At 39.9% G+C, this 20,727-nt stretch overlaps 1 protein-coding gene across 5 annotated transcripts; it reads right to left on the bottom strand.

Moving 5' to 3' along the window:
• Nucleotides 1-1,669: 1,669 nt before the first annotated feature.
• Nucleotides 1,670-20,515, bottom strand: pop4 (POP4 homolog, ribonuclease P/MRP subunit). Of its 5 annotated transcripts, none has more exons than XM_051942853.1 (7): nucleotides 20,382-20,514; nucleotides 17,409-17,467; nucleotides 7,566-7,795; nucleotides 7,310-7,387; nucleotides 7,130-7,191; nucleotides 2,841-2,942; nucleotides 1,670-2,518 (listed from the first exon to the last, which is right to left on the bottom strand). In XM_051942853.1, exons 1-7 carry the CDS (start codon nucleotides 20,386-20,388, stop codon nucleotides 2,382-2,384), a joined length of 675 nt encoding a protein of 224 aa, XP_051798813.1. In that variant the 5' UTR covers nucleotides 20,389-20,514; the 3' UTR covers nucleotides 1,670-2,381. The 5 variants fall into 5 exon arrangements, with proteins under 5 accessions (XP_051798813.1, XP_051798820.1, XP_051798828.1 ...); XM_051942860.1 differs by having other exon boundaries at nucleotides 7,130-7,188; XM_051942868.1 differs by having other exon boundaries at nucleotides 17,409-17,464; nucleotides 20,382-20,492.
• Nucleotides 20,516-20,727: the final 212 nt, after the last annotated feature.

Below are 20,727 nucleotides of genomic sequence, written 5' to 3'. Positions count from 1 at the left end.
TTATGCAGTTTAGGTCTGAAAAGTTCAAATGATTGACATTATTGCCTGTCTTAAGGAACGGTCATGATGTCATGTCACTCTTAGCTTTTCTTTGTCAAAAAATACTATAACACAGTGACGTAGGCTGGAACACCAACTTACTGCATGTGTTGTTATGGAAAACATTAGTGTCGAACTATTTGTGAGCATATTATATTTAAAACGACTCTGTCAAAGATGACATGGTTTGCAGCTGAGAAACTTCACGGCAAAGAATAAAGAGAAAATATGATTAAGCGTTAAAGGGCATCAGAGGGCTGCATAAATAATGTTTTGCCAGTTACTACTCTCATTGTTTATATACAGCATAAATAATTTAATTTGCAACAACAAGGAGCACAAGACAAGATGTATTTCATAACTCATTTATAGATTGACTCTTTATACTGTAAGGTTATATAATGTCCTAGAGGTTTAATGCTTTGTTGCAAGCTTTTGTACTTGAAAATTCCTCTCTGTTGTAAAGTTAAACAAACACTAAAGGACAAAGTAATGTAAAACAGTAAAATTTTCTGCCTGTAATTCATATCTCAGCTCTCTGTCCAATTGAGAGATGGCCGCCAGGCCATCTCTCAATTGTCCTTCGACCTTCAAAAATTCCTGGATCCAGACGGTGATTCGGATCACCTCCAAAATCTAATCGATTCTTACTCTTCCGGACATCCTGTAAAATTTGGTGAAAATCCGTCCATGACTTTTTGAGTTATGCTGTTAACAGACACACACACAGACAAACGGTATGGCGGAGGTATGCGCTCTCCGAGTGCTTTTCTAGTTGCACAAGGGTTTCCTTGTCATCAGTTAGCCTTCTAAAACAATTATCTAACACAATGTATCATTAGAACACAGGAGTGATGGTTGCTGGAAATGAGTCTCTGTGGATATCCCATTAAAAATCAGCCATTTTCAGCTAGAACAGTAATTTACCACATGAATAATGTCTAGTCTGCATTTCTGATTCATTACCTCCGCCAGGAGGTTATGTAATCACCGGAGTTTGTTTGTTAACATTATAACTTAAAAAGTCATGGATGGCTTTTCACCAAATTTTTACAGGATGTCCGGAAGAGCAAAAGTAACAATCGATTAGATTTTGGAGGTGATCCGGATCACCGTCTGGATCCAGGATTTTTTTGAAGGACTCTGTACAATTGAGAGATGGCCGCAGAGTCCTTCAAACAAATCCTGGATCCAGACGGTGATCCGGATCACCTCCAAAATCTAATCGATTGTTACTTTTGCTCTTCCGGACATTCTGTAAATTTGGTGAAAATCCGTCCATGACTTTTTGAGTTATGCTGTTAACAGACAGACAGATGGCCTGGCGGAGGTATGCGCTCTCCGAGTGCTTTTCTAGTTTAATGTTGTCTTCATTGTTATCTTTCAAAAGTAAGGACATTTCTAAGCTTTTCAAACTTTTGAACAGTAGTGCATTTCATTTATCAGAATTTAAAGAGATACTTCTTCCATTTTCATATCCAAATGTGTTCTTCGTTGGAGTTTCTATTTGTTTTTTGTATCAAATGTCACGCACTTCATTATGCATTTTTAAAACTATACGAAATTTTTATTCTCAGGTTATGAGGCTCGACCAGAAAGTCAGTGACAGTGAAAGTAAGTAAACACTGGATCAGTTTTCAGAAAGTATTTTAGTTTAATACACAGATCAACTGAACACAAGGTAGATTTTTAGCTCTTGAGTGTTTAGAAGAGACAGAACTGAACATAGAACGGTGTGTCAGCTTTCTCACAGAGAGTACAGATGCTGCAACACCAGAACATAATCAACACCAGTACTTGTATAACAATCTTCATGTAACAGCAACACCTGTGATGGGTGGGGAGCCTCAGACAATTCCACAGATTTTTAACAAGGTTCTGATATGCAGTACACATCTTCTGAGGTGAAACCACTGTATCTCATTTTTCCAACAGTTTGGTCTCTGATATGAGTCAATCTTCCAGAACACTGGATACTACACTTCAAACCTCAAAAGCATCTCTTTACTACCTACCTGCCTGAGGAAATACACCTCAATCAAACTCCACATCTAAAGGCTTGTAATGCAGTCTTCCTGTTGGGAAGTTCCCCATTAAAATAAAGTGACACTATGTGTGAAGGTCATACACATGCAGCAAAGTCAAAAAACAAAATAAAGCAAAAAATGCAGTGCTTTTTATGTGGTTCTGCTTCCTCTATACATGACCTTTTTTTAATCTGCTACACACTGGTCATTATTGTTGCAGCTGCTTCAATGTCCACTAGACGAGCAGTAGGCATATGAGAATGTAAAGTCTCTTGGTATGGCACACAGCAGTCTTTGGCAACGGTCAGTGCCAGGTCACAGGTCAATGGTTCCTCTCACTTTAAACTTCTTGGCAGAGCGTTCGCTGGCCCGCTGCTCAAACTTACTTCCATAGATGTGTGAGACAAAGCCGTTGATCTCCACTGCAAACACACTGTTCCTTTTTGGGATCACTGTTACACAGTGTAAGTGAAGAAACAACAAGAACAAATGTGTTAATCTGGTGAAAAGTGGCAGCTTTCAAGATTTATGAAGCCAGTAAAGTACAATAGATTCTGACACCAAGACGCATGTCTGAATAAATAAGATTATTTTACCGAAATGCTTATTACGGTGAGCTTTTAAACACAAAATTGTAAAATTGCAAATGTCATGGTTATCCTATGATATTGTGCAATCACTCATGTTCTTTTAATGCCATAACCCAATAATTTTGAGTTAAAATATCACTGATTTACTTATAAGGTGAGATTCAGACAGTGAGACATGTCTAACCTTTCAGTTTGTCCTCTTTGGTGATGATTTTGAAAACATGTTTAAACTCTTGCACAAGAATCCCTGTAGTCCCTACATATGATGGACATTTGGACCGGACCACTATGACAGTGAAAAGAACACAACCTATTAGTACAGCAGTGTCTGACCTTCCTGTTCTCACAGAAATGCAATTAGATGATGCTCTTTAATGGCCTAAACCCCAAAGACTACAACCTCCAGAACATAGCACAACATTTGACAGATGTGCAGCCTCACTGTGCACAACACTGCTCCTCTGAAGAAAAAAAAAGGGCAATAAATAGTAGAAGAGTAGCTTCATGGTATAATTTACAACTGTGCATCTGAAATCAGACTTCAAGAAGCCTGGAAAGGCAGTGGCATCCTACAAATTTGGAAGAATTTTACCAAGTCTAGAAAATGGTTTAATCACATATTGAAAAGAGCTCCGAAACACAAGAACTGCATATTATTTATCTCTAGCTGAGGTAAACAAGAACAAGTCCAGGTCTCTTTCAGCTCTGTAGCCAGGCTGACAAAGAGTCACAGCTCTGTGAAGCCTTCTGTTCCTTTGGAAGACTTCATGACCTTCTTTACAAGTAAAACTTTGTCAGACAAAAAATCTTGATCATATCTTTAGGTGCAGCAGCTCTGGAGGCATCCATAGGACCAGAGTTCTACTTGGACTGTTTCTCTGCTCAGAGCTCACGTCTATAGTCACTTCTTCGAATCCAGCAGCATGTTCGTTAGACCTAATCCCAACCTGACTGTTTAAAGATGTCTTTCCTGTAATAAACACTCCAGCATTAGACAATATCATTCTCTCTATATTAACAGGCTACATGTTAAGAACATAAAGGCCGAAATGATTTGTAATTTTCCTTATTTAAATTCAGGTTAAACAAGGGAATCCAGAGGAAACTTTGGATGTGTTGTGAATAGGCGATATACAAATAAAACTGAAATGAATTTAATAATTTTGAGGGTGGCATGGTTGTGCAGCGGTTATCACCGTTCCTAATAGCTCAAATGTCCTGGGTTCGAATCTTAGCCAGGGTGGAGTTGGCATGTTCTCCCTCTGCCTGTGTGGGTTCTCATCTGGTGCTACAGCTGCCTCCCACAGTCCAAAAACATGCTGAGGTTAATTAATAACTCTAAATTGTCCATAGGTGTGAATGCGAATGTGGTTGTCTCTATTGCAGTCCTGTGATAGACTGGAGGCTATCCAGGTTGTCCCCTGCCATCACCCTAAGTCAACTCCCAGTGTTTACAAATTTGAACAAGTACAACAACAAGCTGCAACTTCAACCACCGGATAGTAGGACAGCATGACTATTGCCAAAATGACAGTGATTAACTATCTATTAATTGTAAGGACAAAATGTTTTAATTGTACAGGGTGTCCTAAAAGTTTGGAAACAAATGAAAACTCTATAACCCAAATAATATGTTATTTCAATAAATCAGTACTACAGATATATTCAGAAGAGTAACAGATTAGTGTAAAACAAACATATTTCGACATGTTCGTGTTTGTTTCTTATACCAAAGTTGTGAACGTTTCCACCAACTGGTTACACTGGTATCTTCTGGAATGTATCTTCATTCATGCTTATGAAGGTTCCTCAAACTGGCCAGTAAATGTTGCCTCATAGTACTTTTGTATGTTTAAAAAAATTAAAACTGTCAGATACTTTACCATCAAGAGTTTTGAAATCTGACACTGATGGCCTGCATTTTGAAGTTATGCTCCAGCATACCTGTACCTTATGGTTCTATTAATTTTCTTTCGAGTTATTGCACTCGGCAAATACTATGCTTTTAAGTTATTTTATTATGCTAATGTAGCCACAAGGGGGCACAAGCCAGTGTCTTATTGTGCCTGTCCCAAGCCCGGATAAATACAGAGGGTTGTGTCAGGAAGGGCATCCGACGTAAAACTTTGGCCAAATCAAACATGTGAATCAAATGCATGACTTCCATACCGGATCGGTCAAGGCCCGGGTTAATAACGACCGCCATCGGTGCTGTCGACCTACAGGGTGCCGGTGGAAAATGGACGACTGCTGGTCGAAGAAGGAGGGGAGGAAGGTGTGTTCGTAGGAAGAGAGAGAAGAGGAACACCAAGAGTCTAGGACTGAGTAGGGACTTTGAATGTTGGAACTATGACAGGAAAAGGTAGAGAGCTGGTTGACATGATGCAGAGGAGGAAGGTGGACATACTGTGTGTCCAGGAGACCAGGTGGGAAAGTAGTAAAGCTAGAAGTTTAGGAGCAGGGTTAAAGTTGTTCTATCATGGTGTAGATAGGAAGAGAAATTGAGTAGGAGTTATCTTGAAGGAGGAGTTTGTTAGGAATGTCCTGGAGGTAAAAAGAATGTCAGATCAAGTGATGAGCCTGAAGCTAGAAATCGAAGGTGTGATGTTCAGTGTTGTTAGTGGGTATGCTCCACAGGTAGGATGTGAGCTGGAGGAGAAGGAGAAATTCTGGTTGGACCTTGATGAAGTGATGCAGAGTAGCTAAGTAGGCTAAGGGCAGAGGTGAACATCTGTGAGCAGCAGTATGGTTTTAACGCCAAGAAAGAATACAACAGATGCAATATTTGCTTTGAGGTTGTTGATAGAGAAGTACAGAGAAGGTCAGAAGGAGCTGCATTGTGTCTTTGTAGATCTGGAGAAAGCTTGTGACAGGGTGCCCAGAGAGGAACTGTAGTTTTGTATGAGGAAGTCTGGAGTGGCAGAGAAGTATGTTAGAGTGGTGCAGGACATGTATGAGGACTGTAAGACAGTGGTGAGGTGTGCTGTAGGTGTGACAGAGGAGTTCAAGGTGGAGGTGGGAGTACATCAGGGATCAGCTCTGAGCCCCTTCTTGTTTGCTATGGTGATGGACAGGATGACAGACGAGGTTAGACAGGAGTCTCCATGGACTATGATGTTTGCAGATGACATTGTGATCTGGAGTGAGAGCAGGGAACAGGTGGAGGAGAAGCTAGAGGCGTGGAGGTTTGCCCTGGAAAGGAGAGGAATGAAGGTTAGCCACAGTAAGACGGAGTATCTGTGTGTGAATGAGAGGAACCCAAGTGGAAGAGTGAGGTTACAGGGTGAAGAGATCAAGAAGGTGGAGGATTTTAAGTACTTAGGGTCAACAGTCCAGAGCAATGGAGAGTGTGGAAAAGAGGTGAAAAAGCGTGTACAGGCAGGCTGGAACGGCTGGAGAAAAGTGTCAGGAGTGATGTGTGATAGAAGAGTTTCAGCTAAAATGAAAGGAAAGGTTTACAAAACTGTGGTGAGACCAGCCATGTTGTTTGGTCTGGAGACAGTGTCCCTGAGAAAAAGACAAGAGGCAGAGCTGGAGGTAGCAGAACTGAAGATGCTGAGGTTCTCTTTGGAAGTGACCAGGATGGATAGGATCAGGAATGAGTACATCAGAGGGACAGCACATGTTAGAGGCTTTGGAGATAAAGTCAGAGAGACCAGACTGAGATGGTTCGGACATATCCAGAGGAGAGAAAGTGAATATATTGGTAAAAGGATGCTGAGTTTCCCACTGCCAGGCAGGAGGCCTAGAGGAAAACCAAAGAGGAGGTTTATGGATGTGGTTAAAGAGGACATGAAGGTAGTTGGTGTGAGAGAAGAGGATGCAGAAGACAGGGTTAGATGGAGGCAATTGATTCGCTATGGCGACCCGTGAAGGGAACAGCCGAAAGGAAAAGAAGTAGTAGTTATTTTATTATGCTATAGCAAAAATGGGTAAAATAAGAGTGAATTCATGCACCCCCAACTCAAATAGACACTGCAGTTAAAACTTTGTTTCCAAACTTTTGGGTCACCCTGTACCTTCACATGTAAATAAACAGAGTGTTACTTTCATATCCATGTTGTGCTACATTCCAGCTAATGAACAAATCTGTACCAGTATAGGACCAAAATAATCTTCACCTGAATTAAGAGTGTCTCCAAGAAGTTGAATGTAAATAAAACTGCCCAAAACACATTCTTGGCTGAACATCTGCTTGTCAACAGATGCCACAGTTTACTGATGTTACGTAAACACCTCACATACAGGCTACAGTAGATGTTAGCTAAGCAGCCTCCAGTCTCCACTCAGTTATTACTGCACAGCTGCTAAGATAGCTGTGTATCCACAAATTACTTTGAAAAGAATGAAATACGGCAATCCAATCATGTAATCAAGTAAATCATGATCAGTTATTTGTGGGAAGCCAAAATCATGATTGTGTCTACTAGATAGTGTTACTAATTAGTTACCCTAAGAGAGAAAACAAACTACCTGTAAGGATGGCACCATGAAGGTCTGCCTTCAGAAGCTTCTGCTGCACAAACTGAGGACTGCTGTAAAAAAAAAACAACAACAACAAAAACCATAAAGCTAAATATACAGGAAAGTAGAAGGGCCATCTGAAATAGCAACAGAAATGAGTTAAGTGTGTGGAGCTCCAAACTGATCTACCTTGTTGGTTTCAATCCACTGCACAGCTCAATAATGTACTGTCTCCAGAGTTCTTGCAGAGGCAGGAAAAGCTCATATCTGCAATGTTAATGATAGAGAAAGTGATGCTACAGAGAGAGGAGGATCTAAAAACAAAATATATGGAAAGTGATATACAGTTTTGACAAAAAATTTGCTGATGCAGTCATGTGCAAATTTACAAACACTTTTCTTCCCCTATACAATTAGGGTCCCAGTCTTCAGACTCCTGACCAACCTCTGGTGTTCAGGCTTAAGCTGGAAGATCTTCATCGCCTTCTTCTGCCGTGCATTTAGTCCTTTGGCTTTCTTGCTGTTCCTCTTGGTCTTCTTCTTCTTGGGCCTGATGTAGCCCAGAATCACAGCCTTATGTGTCAGCATGCTCTTCAGATCGTGGCGTGCCGGCTGCTGAATGCTGTTCTTCAGAAACGCCTTAGTAAATGCTGCTGCTTTAGACTGTGCCTGAGACTGGAAATGTGACCATAAATATACAGAAGAGATGTCAGGTGTCTTTTTCCTATAACAGACATAAAATAATGTCTGGTATGCACAGTATGGTCAAGCTTTTTATATATAAAACTGCTGGTTTTGGTAGAGCCTGTCTGATGGGATGTTGAAATAATCACAATTAAGAGAGATTATACTCTATAAGTTAGCAATGCAAATCTGCACTGAAGCAAGATATTTTACAGTTCAAGAAACTTGACATTTAGGTATTGGACTAAATGGGTCACTGGGCTAAAAATTTTTGTTTGCAGCTTTCCCAACATAGTCATGGAAAAAATGAGAAAAATCACCCTTGTTTTCTTCAATTTCTTGTTCATTTTAATGCCTGGTACAACTTTAGGTACATTTGTTTGGACAAATATAATTATAAAAATAGTTCAAAACAGTTTAAGAGCTGATATGTAGCCATTTTCCATGGTTTTGTTGATAATTATCAATAGCTATGGCATTGTGTTGCCAAAAACAGTGCTTTTAGGCATTCCATGTCTTCTTTTCTGTCTGTTTTAGTCACGATACACACAGGAGTTTTAGTACTTGATTGCATAAACTGATGACTGCAGTCATGTGTCTTGGCATGCTCTCCATCAGCTTCTGACATTGTTCTGCTGTCCCAGAACAATGTTACACAACAAATGTCACACTCCTGTTACACAAATTCAAACAAATTTGCCCTGTGTTTGGGCTTGTGGTTCTCCATTTTGTATTTGATGATTTTCCACAGGTTTTCAATTGGATTTAGATTTGATGATTGAGCAGGCCAAGGCATGGTTCCAATGTTCTACTTCTCCAGCCAAGCTTGAACTGACCTTGTGTGTGGCAAGGGGAATTGTTCTTTGAAAATCAAGTCATTGTAGGCAGGAAAGAGTTTTCCAGCTGATGGAAAAAGACTGTTTTCAAGAGTCGCCCTGTACATGACCTGGTTCTTAACACAACTGAAATTGTCCTAATCCACCCATACTTGAAACAACCCCAGATCGTCTCTGATCCACCCCCATGTTTTACTGTAGGGGCAAGACAGTCTGGGTTTGTAGGCTTCTCCAAGCTTCCCCAGCCTTCCTCCTAATCAATAAGTTGGCTGGAGTGGGAATCAACTGAAAATTAGATTCATCACTGAAGAGAACCTTAGCCCAGTCATCAACAGTCAAATCCTTGTGATCCCAGCAAAGAGTAACCGGGCTTTCCTCTGCCTTTGTGCCTTCATGTAATTCTTTTGTTTTAGGCATTATGTGAGAGCTGACAACTTCTGAGTTGTGCTAGGGCTTGAATGTAAGCAGGAAACCACTCTAGGCTTTTGCATGTACAGTGCTGCTTATGACATGAAATGGCCTCTTTTATACCCTGGGAATACAATTAAGCTTAAGCATGTCAAACAGGACAAAGTATTATGTAATCATCTGCATTTTTTGTAGCGTTTATTGTATTCTTTAGGTAATGTACCTTTAGACCACTAAGGGTACATTACCTGAAGAATACCAGGCATTAAAATGAACAAGAAACTGAAGAAAATAAGGGTGGTATAACATTTTTTTCATGACTGTATATGCAGATACCAACATACGGTGCTTTGAAAAAGTATTTGCTGATATCTTCTATTTTTTGCATATTTCATGTACTTAAAATTTTCAGATCATCAAACTAGTATTTATAATTATTCGGCAGCCCGCATTCAGAAGGGAACAAAGAAACATGAGCATATTTCACCAGTACTAATCTCACTTCATTGGCTCCCAGTTCATGTCAGAGCTGATTTTAAGATATTACTTTTACCTTACAAAGTGGTAAATAGCATTGGGCCATCATACTTAAAGGAGCTGGTTGCTCCATATGAATCAGCAAGGTCCTTGAGCTCCCAGGGGACAGGTATGCCGACTGACCCAAGAATTAGAAAGAAGACAGTTGGTGTGCGGGCTTTTTATTCCCATGCATCATCTTTATGGAATGTTCTTCCCTCTGACATTCAGCAAGCTTGCTCAGTACAAGTATTCAAAGCTAAGCTAAAGACCCACTTGTTTTCTGCTATGTATGAATCCTAACTGGGAGGTTCTTGATATTCAGCCATTGTTTTTCTTAGCCATTGTTTTTTCTTCTTAACCACTGTTTTTTTAAATTTCTTAGCCATTGTTTTTATTCCTTAGCCATAGTTTTTTATTTCTAAGCTATCATTTTATTTCTTAGCCATTGCTTTTATCCATTATCATTTTATTGTATTTTATTTGTTGCTTGCTCTGTAAAGCACTTTGATTTGAAAGTGCTATATAAATAAAGTTATTATTACTATTATTATTTTTATTATTAATATTAGATGGAGGTAACCCACAAAACACAAAATGCAGTTTTAAAATTTTCATTCATTGGAAACCTGTATCACCCCTTTGAATAAGCAACTGCCCCCTAAACTTTATAAATGGTTTGACCCTTGGCAGCAACAACTGCAGTGAAACATTTGTGATAGTTTGGGATCAGTATTTTACATCGCTGTGGAGGAATGTTGACAAATTCTTCTCTGCAGAATAGATTTAATTCAGTCACTTTAGATGTTTTAGATCATGAATTGATCTTAACAAGGTCTTAATTAGATTCAAATCTGGATGTTGTCTCGATCACTCCAGAACCTCAATTTAATTCTTTTTGAGCCACTTGGATGAGGACTTGCTTGTGTGTTTTGGCTCATTGTCATGATGCATGAACAATTTTTATTGAGCTTTAAGTCCTGAACTGATGGTGAATATTCTCCAGGAGGATTTTCAAATTGAGAGCAGAACTCACAGCTAAATCAATTATGATAAGTTGTCCAGCTCCTCAAACATCACACTACCACCACCTTTTTCTACTGCTGGTATCCTGTTCTTCTTGTGGAATGTAATATCAGCTTTACACCGGATGTAACGGACCCATGTCTTCCAAAAGGTCCACCTCTGACTCATCAGTCCACAGGATGTTATTCCAAAAGTCTTGGAGCTCATTTAGATATTATTTTGCAAATGCCAGATGAACCTTTATGTTCTTTGTGGTCAATAGTGGTTTGAGCCTTGCAACTCTGCCATGATGTCATTTTCTTCCTTATTGTGGAATCATGTAGACCAGTGATTTTCAACCACTGTGCCGTGGCACACTAGTGTGCCGTGAGAATTTATCCAATATAATTTTTTTTTAAAATTAACATTTGTTAATCATTTTCTGTACATATTATGTCATTGTCGAGTGTCCGTGCTGCAAAGACTGGCAGAGTAATGTAATATTCGTCCGTGTGGCAACACGTAGCTGATTGCCTCGTTCCTCCAAGAGAATTAGTGATGCACGTGAGAGGTCGTGGTGACAGTCATGGAGAAGTTTTTAAAAAGGACAAACGCAAACTCCGAACTGGGCCCTGGACAAGATTCTGACCCAGATGAAGGCCCTAGTATGAGTGGTGGGAAAAAGAAAGCAAAGACAGTGAGCTCAAGGCAATATAGTGAAAGCTATCTTTCGTTCGGATTTACTTTCACCGGGGATGAGACGACACTAGGGGTGGGTGATATAAACGATATACGGTAGAGACGATAGAAATTTGGCCCATGATAGAGATTTTAACCATACCGGCCTATCGTGATAGCGCCTTTTAATGACGTCATGACAGTGTGACTACATTTCGCAAAAGCATGGCAGCTGTTGCAGACATGGAGCTAACGGAGGAGGAGAGGCTAGTGAAGAAGAACGGTGCTTCTTCGGTTATATGGAACTGGTTTGGATTTAAGGTGTCAGATGTGTCCTCTTTTGCCCGGAAATGTCCTCTTTTGAGAGGCTGTCCGGTCGGTGTTTATAAACTCCTTCAAATGTCCGGGTTTTTGATCTTGCCTGGCTTGAGCGCGTCACAGACCAGTGTATTTATCATTCACGTTGAATGGTTCCTTTGGAAACACGCTCTGAGAGGCGGAGTTTGAGCCGAACCCCGGAACGTGTATTCATTCATTCACAAATCAGTACAGAGGCGCTCCACACTCACTCACTCCTCGCAGGCTGACAGGCAGGTAGGCACACTGCGACAGAACACTCGAACAGAAAGAAAATGCCGAAAAGCGAATGTCATTTCACTGATGAAATGCAAAAAAAGTACCCCTGTTTTCGTCCGGGTCGTGTCAAATGGGAGGCAGAATGTTCAGTCTGCAAAGCTGGGACTTATGTCTCCGTGGCTAATAAGAAAAGGAAAAAGAAGGAAAAAAAGGACTGTTGACTTGAGGCATTATTTATATATTTTTTCATTTGCCGTTAGACACATTATTTTGAAGAATGGGCTAACTGAACATTGAAGAATAGGCTTCCTCTCTTTTTTCTTTTTGTTTAGTATTTTGAGGCATTATTTCTATTTTTACATAATTGATAATTGGGAGGTTATTTTGAAGAATGGTACTCTACCTCACCTTTCCTAACTAAGGTGTAAGTGTCAGACTTAAGAGAGACGATTATTTCTTATTTTGTTAAACATCTGAATATATGTGTTCCTACAAAACTTGACTCAATAACTATTAAAGACTAGAGCATGCACTAGCTAGGCCTACTGATAGTATGAAAGCTGCTGTTCTACATTAACGGAAAATAGACCTGTTTGCCTTAAATCATTAAATTCCAATATAAGCAGCAAGTATATATTTGTGCAATAACATGTTTATAGGCAAGCACCAGCACAGCAGAGCATGTTTGCGTTTTTACATTTTGCACTTCATTTCAAAGAATTTTAAATTTTGTGTTTTGCTGAACTTGTTTTTTTTTTTTTTTTAGCTCAAACATGTCGATCTTTACTTTGGTGCAATAACAATTTCGCAAGCATTTGATAACATCAAACCATTTTAAGTTTTGCATTTTCTTGAACCTTAAGGATTTTCAGTTTTTTTTGTGTGTGCAACTGAGAAGTTATACATAAGTATTGATTCAGTATATCAGAAAGAACAATCATTTGTGAGTTTACAATTTGCACTTTTGTTCAACCCATATAGCTTTGTTTTTTTTTTCAAAAGATTTACTACTATTTATTTTAAAATTCCTCATGCTTTGAGATGTTAAATAAATGTTCCTAAAATTGAATTATTTTTGAAAGTGTTTTTATTCTACTGCAATATGATATCAGAGTATTTTCATAAAAAAGTAATTTTGATGCATCTTTACTGGGGAAAAAAATATCGTGATATATATCGTTATCACACAAATTTCAGATTATATCGTGAAATAGATTTGAAGCTATATCGCCCACCCCTGGACGACACCTATTCCATTATGCCTGGTGTGTGGCGAGAAGCTATCCAACAGCGCCATGGTGCCAAGCAAGCTTTAACGCCATCTCCAAACGAAACACCCGTCGCTTCAAAACAAGCCGATAGACTATTTTGTTAGCCTGCGTGAAAACACAGAGAAACAGGCAACGTTTATGAGAAAAACCAAAAAGGTAAATGAGAAAGCGCTCAAAGCTAGTTACCTAGTGCCCAACTCGTTGCTAAATCAAAAAAGTCGCACACTGTGGCAGGGACATTAATACTCCCTGCTTGTAAAGCCATTGTCAACGAGATGCTCAGCCCTGACGCGGTTAAAGACATAGCTAAAGTCCTGCTCTCTGATAACACAATTGCCAGGCGTATTGATGACATGTCTACAGACATCGAAAGCCATGTTTTGGAAAAGATACGCATCAGTAGGAAATTTGCGTTGCAACTTGACGAGTCTACGATATTAGTGGCCAATGTACGTTTTGTGGATGGAGATGTCATTAGAGAAAACTTCCTATTTTGCAAGGCACTGCCAGAAAAAACAACTGGAGAGGAAATTTTCAGGTCACATCGGAATATCTTAACCAGGGAGGACTTACGTGGGAAAACTGCACAAGTGTGCACAACTGATGGAGCTGCAGCCATGGTCGGGCGCATCAAAGTCTTCGTGAGCAGAGTGAAGGAAAGAAACCCAGATCTGATTGTTACGTACTGTTTTTTGCTCTGTGAGGCCCTCGTTGCTAAGACTTTACCAGCCGAACTGGTTCCTGTGTTGGACGATGCAGTGCGCATAGTAAACTTTGTAAAGACACGACCTCTGAAAAGCTGTATATTCGCATCTCTGTGTGAGGAAATGGGAGCGCAGCATAAAGCCTTATTGCTCCATACAGAGGTCCGATGGTTGTCGCGCAGTAAGGTGCTGACCCGTGTGTATGAGCTGCGAGAGGAACTTAAAATATTTCTGACAAATGAGAGGTCTGATTACTCAAATCTGTTTGCAAGTGATGAGTGGTGCGCAAAGCTGGCATACCTGGCTGATATATTTCATCATCTGAATGCACTGAACACAAGGATGCAGGGCCGAAATGAAAACCTGCTTACAAGCACAGACAAAATAAATGGATTCCGTTTAAAGGTGCACCTCTGGCAACAACATGTGCAACGTGCCAACCTGGAGATGTTCCCACTCACAGAGAAACTGCAAAGTCCCACTGCTGCACTGTGTGAGGTAATAGGTAAACATTTGAAAACTCTTGAGGAGAAGTTGTCATTTTATTTCTCTTCAGCCTCCACTGAATGCTTTGACTGGGTTAGGGACCCATACAGCTCAGCGTCAGTTGTTGGAAAGGACATGACTTTACAAGAGCAGGAGGAACTAACTGAACTGAAACAGGATCGTGTTTTAAAACTAAGATTTGCTGATCTTCCTTTGGACAATTTTTGGTTGACTGCTGCCAAGGAGTTCCCCATTCTGGCCAACAAAGCTGTTCTGACATTGCTGCCATTTTCCACAACATACACACGTGGACAAAATTGTTGGTACCCCTCAGTTAAAGAAGGAAAAACCCACAATTCTCACTGAAATCACTTGAAACTCACAAAAGTAACAATAAATAAAATTTATTGAAAATTAAATAATCAAAATCAACCATCACTTTTGAATTGTTGATTAACATAATTATTTAAAAAAAACAAATTAATGAAATAGGGCTGGAGAAAAATGAAGGTACCCATAACTTAATATTTTGTTGCACAACCTTTTGAGGCAATCACTGCAATTAAACGATTTCTGTATTTGTCAATGAGCGTTCTGCAGCTGTCAACAGGTATTTTGGCCCACTCCTCATGAGCAAACAGCTCCAGTTGTCTCAGGTTTGATGGGTGTCTTCTCCAAATGGCATGTTTCAGCTCCTTCCACATATGTTCAATGGGATTCAGATCTGGGCTCATAGAAGGCCACTTTAGAATAGTCCAACGCTTTTCTCTCAGCCATTCTTGGGTGTTTTTGGCTGTGTGTTTTGGATCGTTGTCCTGTTGGAAGACCCATGACCTGCGACTGAGACCAAGCTTTCTGACACGAGGCAGCACATTTCTCTCCAGAATGCCTTGATAGTCTTCAGATTTCATCGTACCTTGCACACTTTCAAGACACCCTGTGCCAGATGCAGCAAAGCAGCCCCAAAACATTACTGAGCCTCCTCCATGTTTCACCGTAGGGACAGTGTTCTTTTCTTCGTATGCTTGGTTTTTGAGTCTATGAACATAGAGTTGATGTGCCTTACCAAAAAGCTCCAGTTTGGTCTCATCTGTCCAAAGGACATTCTCCCAGAAGCTTTGTGGCTTGTCAACATGCATTTTTGCAAATTCCAGTCTGGCTTTTTTATGAGTTTTTTTCAGCAGTGGTGTCCTCCTTGGTCGTCTCCCATGAAGTCCACTTTGGCTCAAACAACGACGAATGGTGCGATCTGACACTGATGTACCTTGGCCTTGGAGTTCACCTTTAATTTCTTTGGAGGTTGCTCTGAGCTCTTTGGATACAATTCGAACGATCCGTCTCTTCAATTTGTCATCAATTTTCCTCTTGCGGCCACGTCCAGGGAGGTTGGCTACTGTCCCGTGGGTCTTGAACTTCTGAATAATATGAGCCACTGTTGTCACAGGAACTTCAAGCTGTTTAGAGATGGTCTTATAGCCTTTACCTTTAAGATGTTTGTCTATCATTTTTTTTCGGATGTCCTGGGACAATTCTCTCCTTCGCTTTCTGTTGTCCATGTTCAGTGTGGTACACACCTTTTCACCAAACAGCAGGGTGACTACTTGTCTCCCTTTAAATAGGCAGACTGACTGATTATGAGTTTGGAAACACCTGTGATGTCAATTAAATGACACACCTGAGTTAATCATGTCACTCTGGTCAAATAGTTTTCAATCTTTTATAGAGGTACCATCATTTTTGTCCAGGCCTGTTTCATTAGTTTTTTTTTTTTTAATAATTATGTTAATCAACAATTCAAAAGTAATGGCTGTTTTTGATTATTTAATTTTCAATAAATTTTTATTTATTGTTACTTTTGTGAGTTTCAAGTGATTTCAGTGAGAATTGTGGGTTTTTCCTTCTTTAACTGAGGGGTACCAACAATTTTGTCCACGTGTGTATCTGTGTGAGCTGAGCTTTTCAAGCCTAACTGCTATAAAAACTAAAAACAGAGAGAGACTGAGAGCTGTTGAAGAAGAGCTTCGTGTGTATCTTTCTTCTATTCCTGCCAGGATATCGGCTTTGTGTTCATCTAAACAGGACCAGGTTTCACACTGAGTGAGTATAAATAAATTGAGAAATTATATTGTAATTAAATATACTGTACAGAGTGTCATTTTGTAACATTTTTGGTTAGTGGTGTGCCGCAAGATTTTTCCAATGTAAAAAAACGTGTCGTGGCTCAATAAAGGTTGAAAAACACTGATTTAGACGGACCTTAACTGAGGCCAGTGAGGTCTACAGTTCTTTTGATGTTTTTCTGGGTTCTTTTGTGACCTCCTGGATGAGATGTTGACATGCTGTTGGTCACATTTTGGCCATACCTGGGAAGGTTCATCACTGCTCCATGTTTCTCTATTTGTGGATAATGTCTCTCACTGTGGTTCTCTGGAGTCTCGGAGCATAAGCAATGATTTTGTAACCCTTTCCAGACTAAAAAATGTCAATGATTTTGCTTCACATCTGATTTTGAATCTCTTTAAAAGCATGTGCTGCTTTTGAGACCCTTTAGCTATGTAATACCAGACATGTTCTATTTAGTGATGTTTAGATTCAACAATCTTGGTGTGACAAATGTGCAAAAATGGAAGATATCTGTATGATACTGCATAGATAAAATATTGTTCAGCTTTAAAATGTGTACTCAATCTTCTATTTGTCTGTTTCTAAATCATATCTTTAGAGCTGCAACACTGATTTCCATCAATTAACCTGCTGATTATTTTCTAAATGAATTTGATTGTTTTATGGACAAAATGTCAGAATAGTGACAAAGGAAGTCAATTTTACAGGATCAAATGTTTTGTTATATCTGATCAACAGTCCAAACATTTTACTACTATTCGTAGAGATATTTAAACGCTCATGTGCGAGAATGTGTAATAAGCTGCTTGTTTCCATCCTTCTCGATACAAAAACAATTTGAATGATTAATTGGTTATGAAAATAGTTTCACACAATTTGCTGTTGAATAATCAGTTAATTAGCTAATCATTTAACCTCTCCATTTCACGTCACTTTTGTACATGTGCATTAAACAGTCCACTGTTAAATTGCACAATTACACTGAGAAGCATCTATTTACCTCAACACCAAGAACCTTCTCCAGCACATGAGGGACTGGGGCTTGGACAAGTACTTCTGCTGTAAGGACACAAATAAATAGTATTACACAAAACCTCAAGAAATCACAGTGACTCTGAATGGGAACACAGAAGTAGTCATTAGGCCATTACAGGGCCTGGCAGCAAGCTACAGAGCCGTGTAGAAAAAAACACTAAACAATGCTGACATTGTAGCTTTACTGTCAACATCTTGAACTGACAAAGTCCTACAGATGTTCGGTGTAGACAATATAACAAGGAATAAAACTGCATGTTTGAGAAGCTGGGAGCTGACAATGAAACTGATGAGCATAATTTTTGACTCATTGACTAACTGGGCCCTAAGGTCACTGTCAGTGGGTCATTCCAGAATTAAAGGACATTTTACCCCCCACCCATAAAATTTCAAATAATCCATGTAAAAGACTAAAACTAAAACACGCAGTTTCTGTGTAAATGTACTTGTCCTGAGAAACAAATCTTAAAACAGTAGGAGAAAACAATGTTCGAAAATATTTTTAAAATACCAAGTAAGTCTGGAGTTCCCCTTAAAATGCCATTTTTCTCTTGCCCCACCTCTCTGATGATCAAATTGAATCTCAAATAAAACAGCTCAAATTGAATTTAAATCATTTTTTCATTGATGTCTCTTGTAACTGTGGGAAAAAATTTAATCAACTTAACATTTTAAATAGTAGATATTATGCATGGAACATGTGTCCCACAACAACCTTGTCAGCATAACCTTTTTAGCTGACAGAAGAAGAAAACAGTGAATCACATGATGTGCAACACGAGACGAATATTAGGATCGGTTGGTACAGTAATGCCCGAAGGAAGGACACGTCAGGTGATTTAACAAGACGAATACTGTTCGCACGACATCTTCTGACGGGGTGGGGGATTATTCGGATCTCAGAATTAATATTCAGATACCATTGTCACGACCAAATATTTGGATATTCAGGTCCAGCCCTAGGGGTTAGCAAACAACAAATAAGGGGGAAGGCACCATCGCTACTTTTAGGTCAAGGCTTAAAACTTGTTTTTCACAAGTCTTATAGTTAGGGCTGACACGGAGGGGGTGTGCACATGTATGGGGCATAATTTACTTCTTCTTTGACGTCCCTTAGTTATGCCCCTAGCTATGCTGCTATAGGCCTAGGCTGCTGAGGGGCCTCTCACGATGCACTGAGCCCTTCGCTCATTCCTATATATGTACTATATATACATTATTGAATTGCATTCACTGTGTTCCCCCTGTGTCCTTTCACGAGGATGCCTGGTCCCAGAGCTGGATGCTTCTGATCTGTGGTTGCTGTCCCACCAACTGGCTTAGTCACCATCATGTCCACTGTGGGATGCTGCTGCTAGCTTTCCTCTAGCCCACTCCTTCCAGCCACCCATTTCCACCAAGCTGCTCTGCATCTCCCTTACCATACTAGTTATGCTCATCTACACACTGTTCGCATCTTACTTCCAGCTATATATGCCACATCCTGATCTGCATAGGCAGGGAAAATCGTTGAATGACATCAAAGGAACTTCAGCAGCAGTGTTCAACCCGCACTGTATGTGGCTGACTTCTAGATCATGGCATAAGGTCCTACAAGGCTGTCAAGAAGCACCTGATCAATGAGAGAGAGAAGTTAGCCTGGTGTTGTTGGGCCCAAGCACACAAGAACTGGACAGCCAGGAACTGGAAGAACATTCTACAGTCAGATCAGTCCAGTTCCCTGCTAATGTGAGGGTACACAGAAGACCAGGGGAAGCATCATCTCCAGCATGAACAGTACCTACTGTCAAGCATGGTGAAGACAGAATCATGGTTTAGGGAGACATGAGTGCTGCTGCTGTTGATCATCTCACTGTCTGTGATAGCACACTGAACTCTGCCAAGTATTGTGACATTCTCCAAACCCACATGCTCCCTTCTGCATGTGCACTATTCCATTGAAGTCAAAACTGGATGTTTCAACAAGATAATCCCCTTGCCATATTCAGGACAAGTAGAACTTGGCTGCAGAGAGCAGTATCCAGGTCTTCAAGTGGCCAGCTCAATCCCCGTCCATGAGCCCCATTGAAAATCTGCAGTGGATTATCAAAAGGTCTGTTTCAAAGTGTAAACCAAAGAATTTAGAAGAAGTCAAAGTAGTAATTCAAGAAGAATGAGACAAGATTACCCCTCAACAGTGTGAAAAACTCATAGGGAGCATGCCAGCCAGGATAAGAGCTCTACTGCATGCTAATGGCAGGAACACCAAGTATTAATTTGATAACGTGATGGTTTATTTATTTTTGTTCAGTTAACACATTGTTATTTGTTGACTTTGACACCAACAATGTTGAGAACTGACATATTGAAACTGTCAAGAATTTAGTTTTGTTATTTCTTCTTGTAAACACGAAACAAACAAAAACATTTGTGTTTGTTTGCGTCTTTGTAATGCAGCCACACCTTTTGAAACACAAAAAAGTTTGTTTCCACAAATATTTCATGATAATATTTGAGATTGTGTAACATTGTAAGGGTATCCGAAAACGTTTTTTTCCCCACCACTGTATGGTAACTAAAGATAAATGGGGAGCTGTGTACCGGGTTAAGGGTGGAGGTCAGCTGTGCGTCCACTTTTTCCAACATGTGTTTAAGAAGCACATAGCAGACCACACAGGAAACATGTCCTTATTTTAAACCAGATTTGTCAGTCACTCGTCAAAATCCTCTTGCAACAGCAGCACTTTCGGTCAGCTCTGGTTATAAATGTCACAGTGTTATACATGTTTATTGTATACACTGGTCCCTATTAAATAAACAATAAATAAAATAAAATAACGACGTTCTCATGCATTCTATAACATGCCACTCTTAGACAACCTTACGCAACGCTGACCAACCACAGTCCACACGGACTTTAAAATGTAACTTTTCTTCTCTCATCAAACAATAAACTCACCGTCCATGAGACCGTTTCGTTCCCAAGAGGACAGCAAAACTTCACACGTGTGTTTTCACCTCAACCACATCTGCTCGGTTTCCTCTTCCGTCTTCTTTGGCGTTTAGTGGTATTTGTCAAACCAGTGTTTGGGTGCATTACCGCCATCAGCTGGCGTGGAAGGATCATTACACAGCAAATCAGTCAAAGTAAACTTAAAAAAAATCCATCACTTTCTTTTAAAAATCTGATAATGTCACAGTATATCGTGACTGCTGTTTTTCCCAAAAATCACTGGTTATGGAAATTCATCTGTTTCCTTGGGGTTTTAAAGCTTTCTTAATGGTAATATTCTGCCACCTTCCGG

This window comes from Acanthochromis polyacanthus, chromosome 2 (assembly GCF_021347895.1).
Source record: "Acanthochromis polyacanthus isolate Apoly-LR-REF ecotype Palm Island chromosome 2, KAUST_Apoly_ChrSc, whole genome shotgun sequence".
Lineage (NCBI taxonomy): Eukaryota > Metazoa > Chordata > Actinopteri > Pomacentridae > Acanthochromis > Acanthochromis polyacanthus.
This window is presented reverse-complemented; position numbering and strand designations above follow the sequence as displayed.

Bases quoted from the DNA above. Each gene is read 5' to 3' on its own strand.
- pop4 (XM_051942853.1), bottom strand. The intron at 7,796-17,408 runs GTAAATAGATGC...TCACATTTCCAG, and splicing joins AGAAGGTTCTTGGTGTTGAG to TCTCAGGCACAGTCTAAAGC. The intron at 7,192-7,309 runs GTAGATCAGTTT...TTTTTTTTACAG, and splicing joins AGTGGATTGAAACCAACAAG to CAGTCCTCAGTTTGTGCAGC.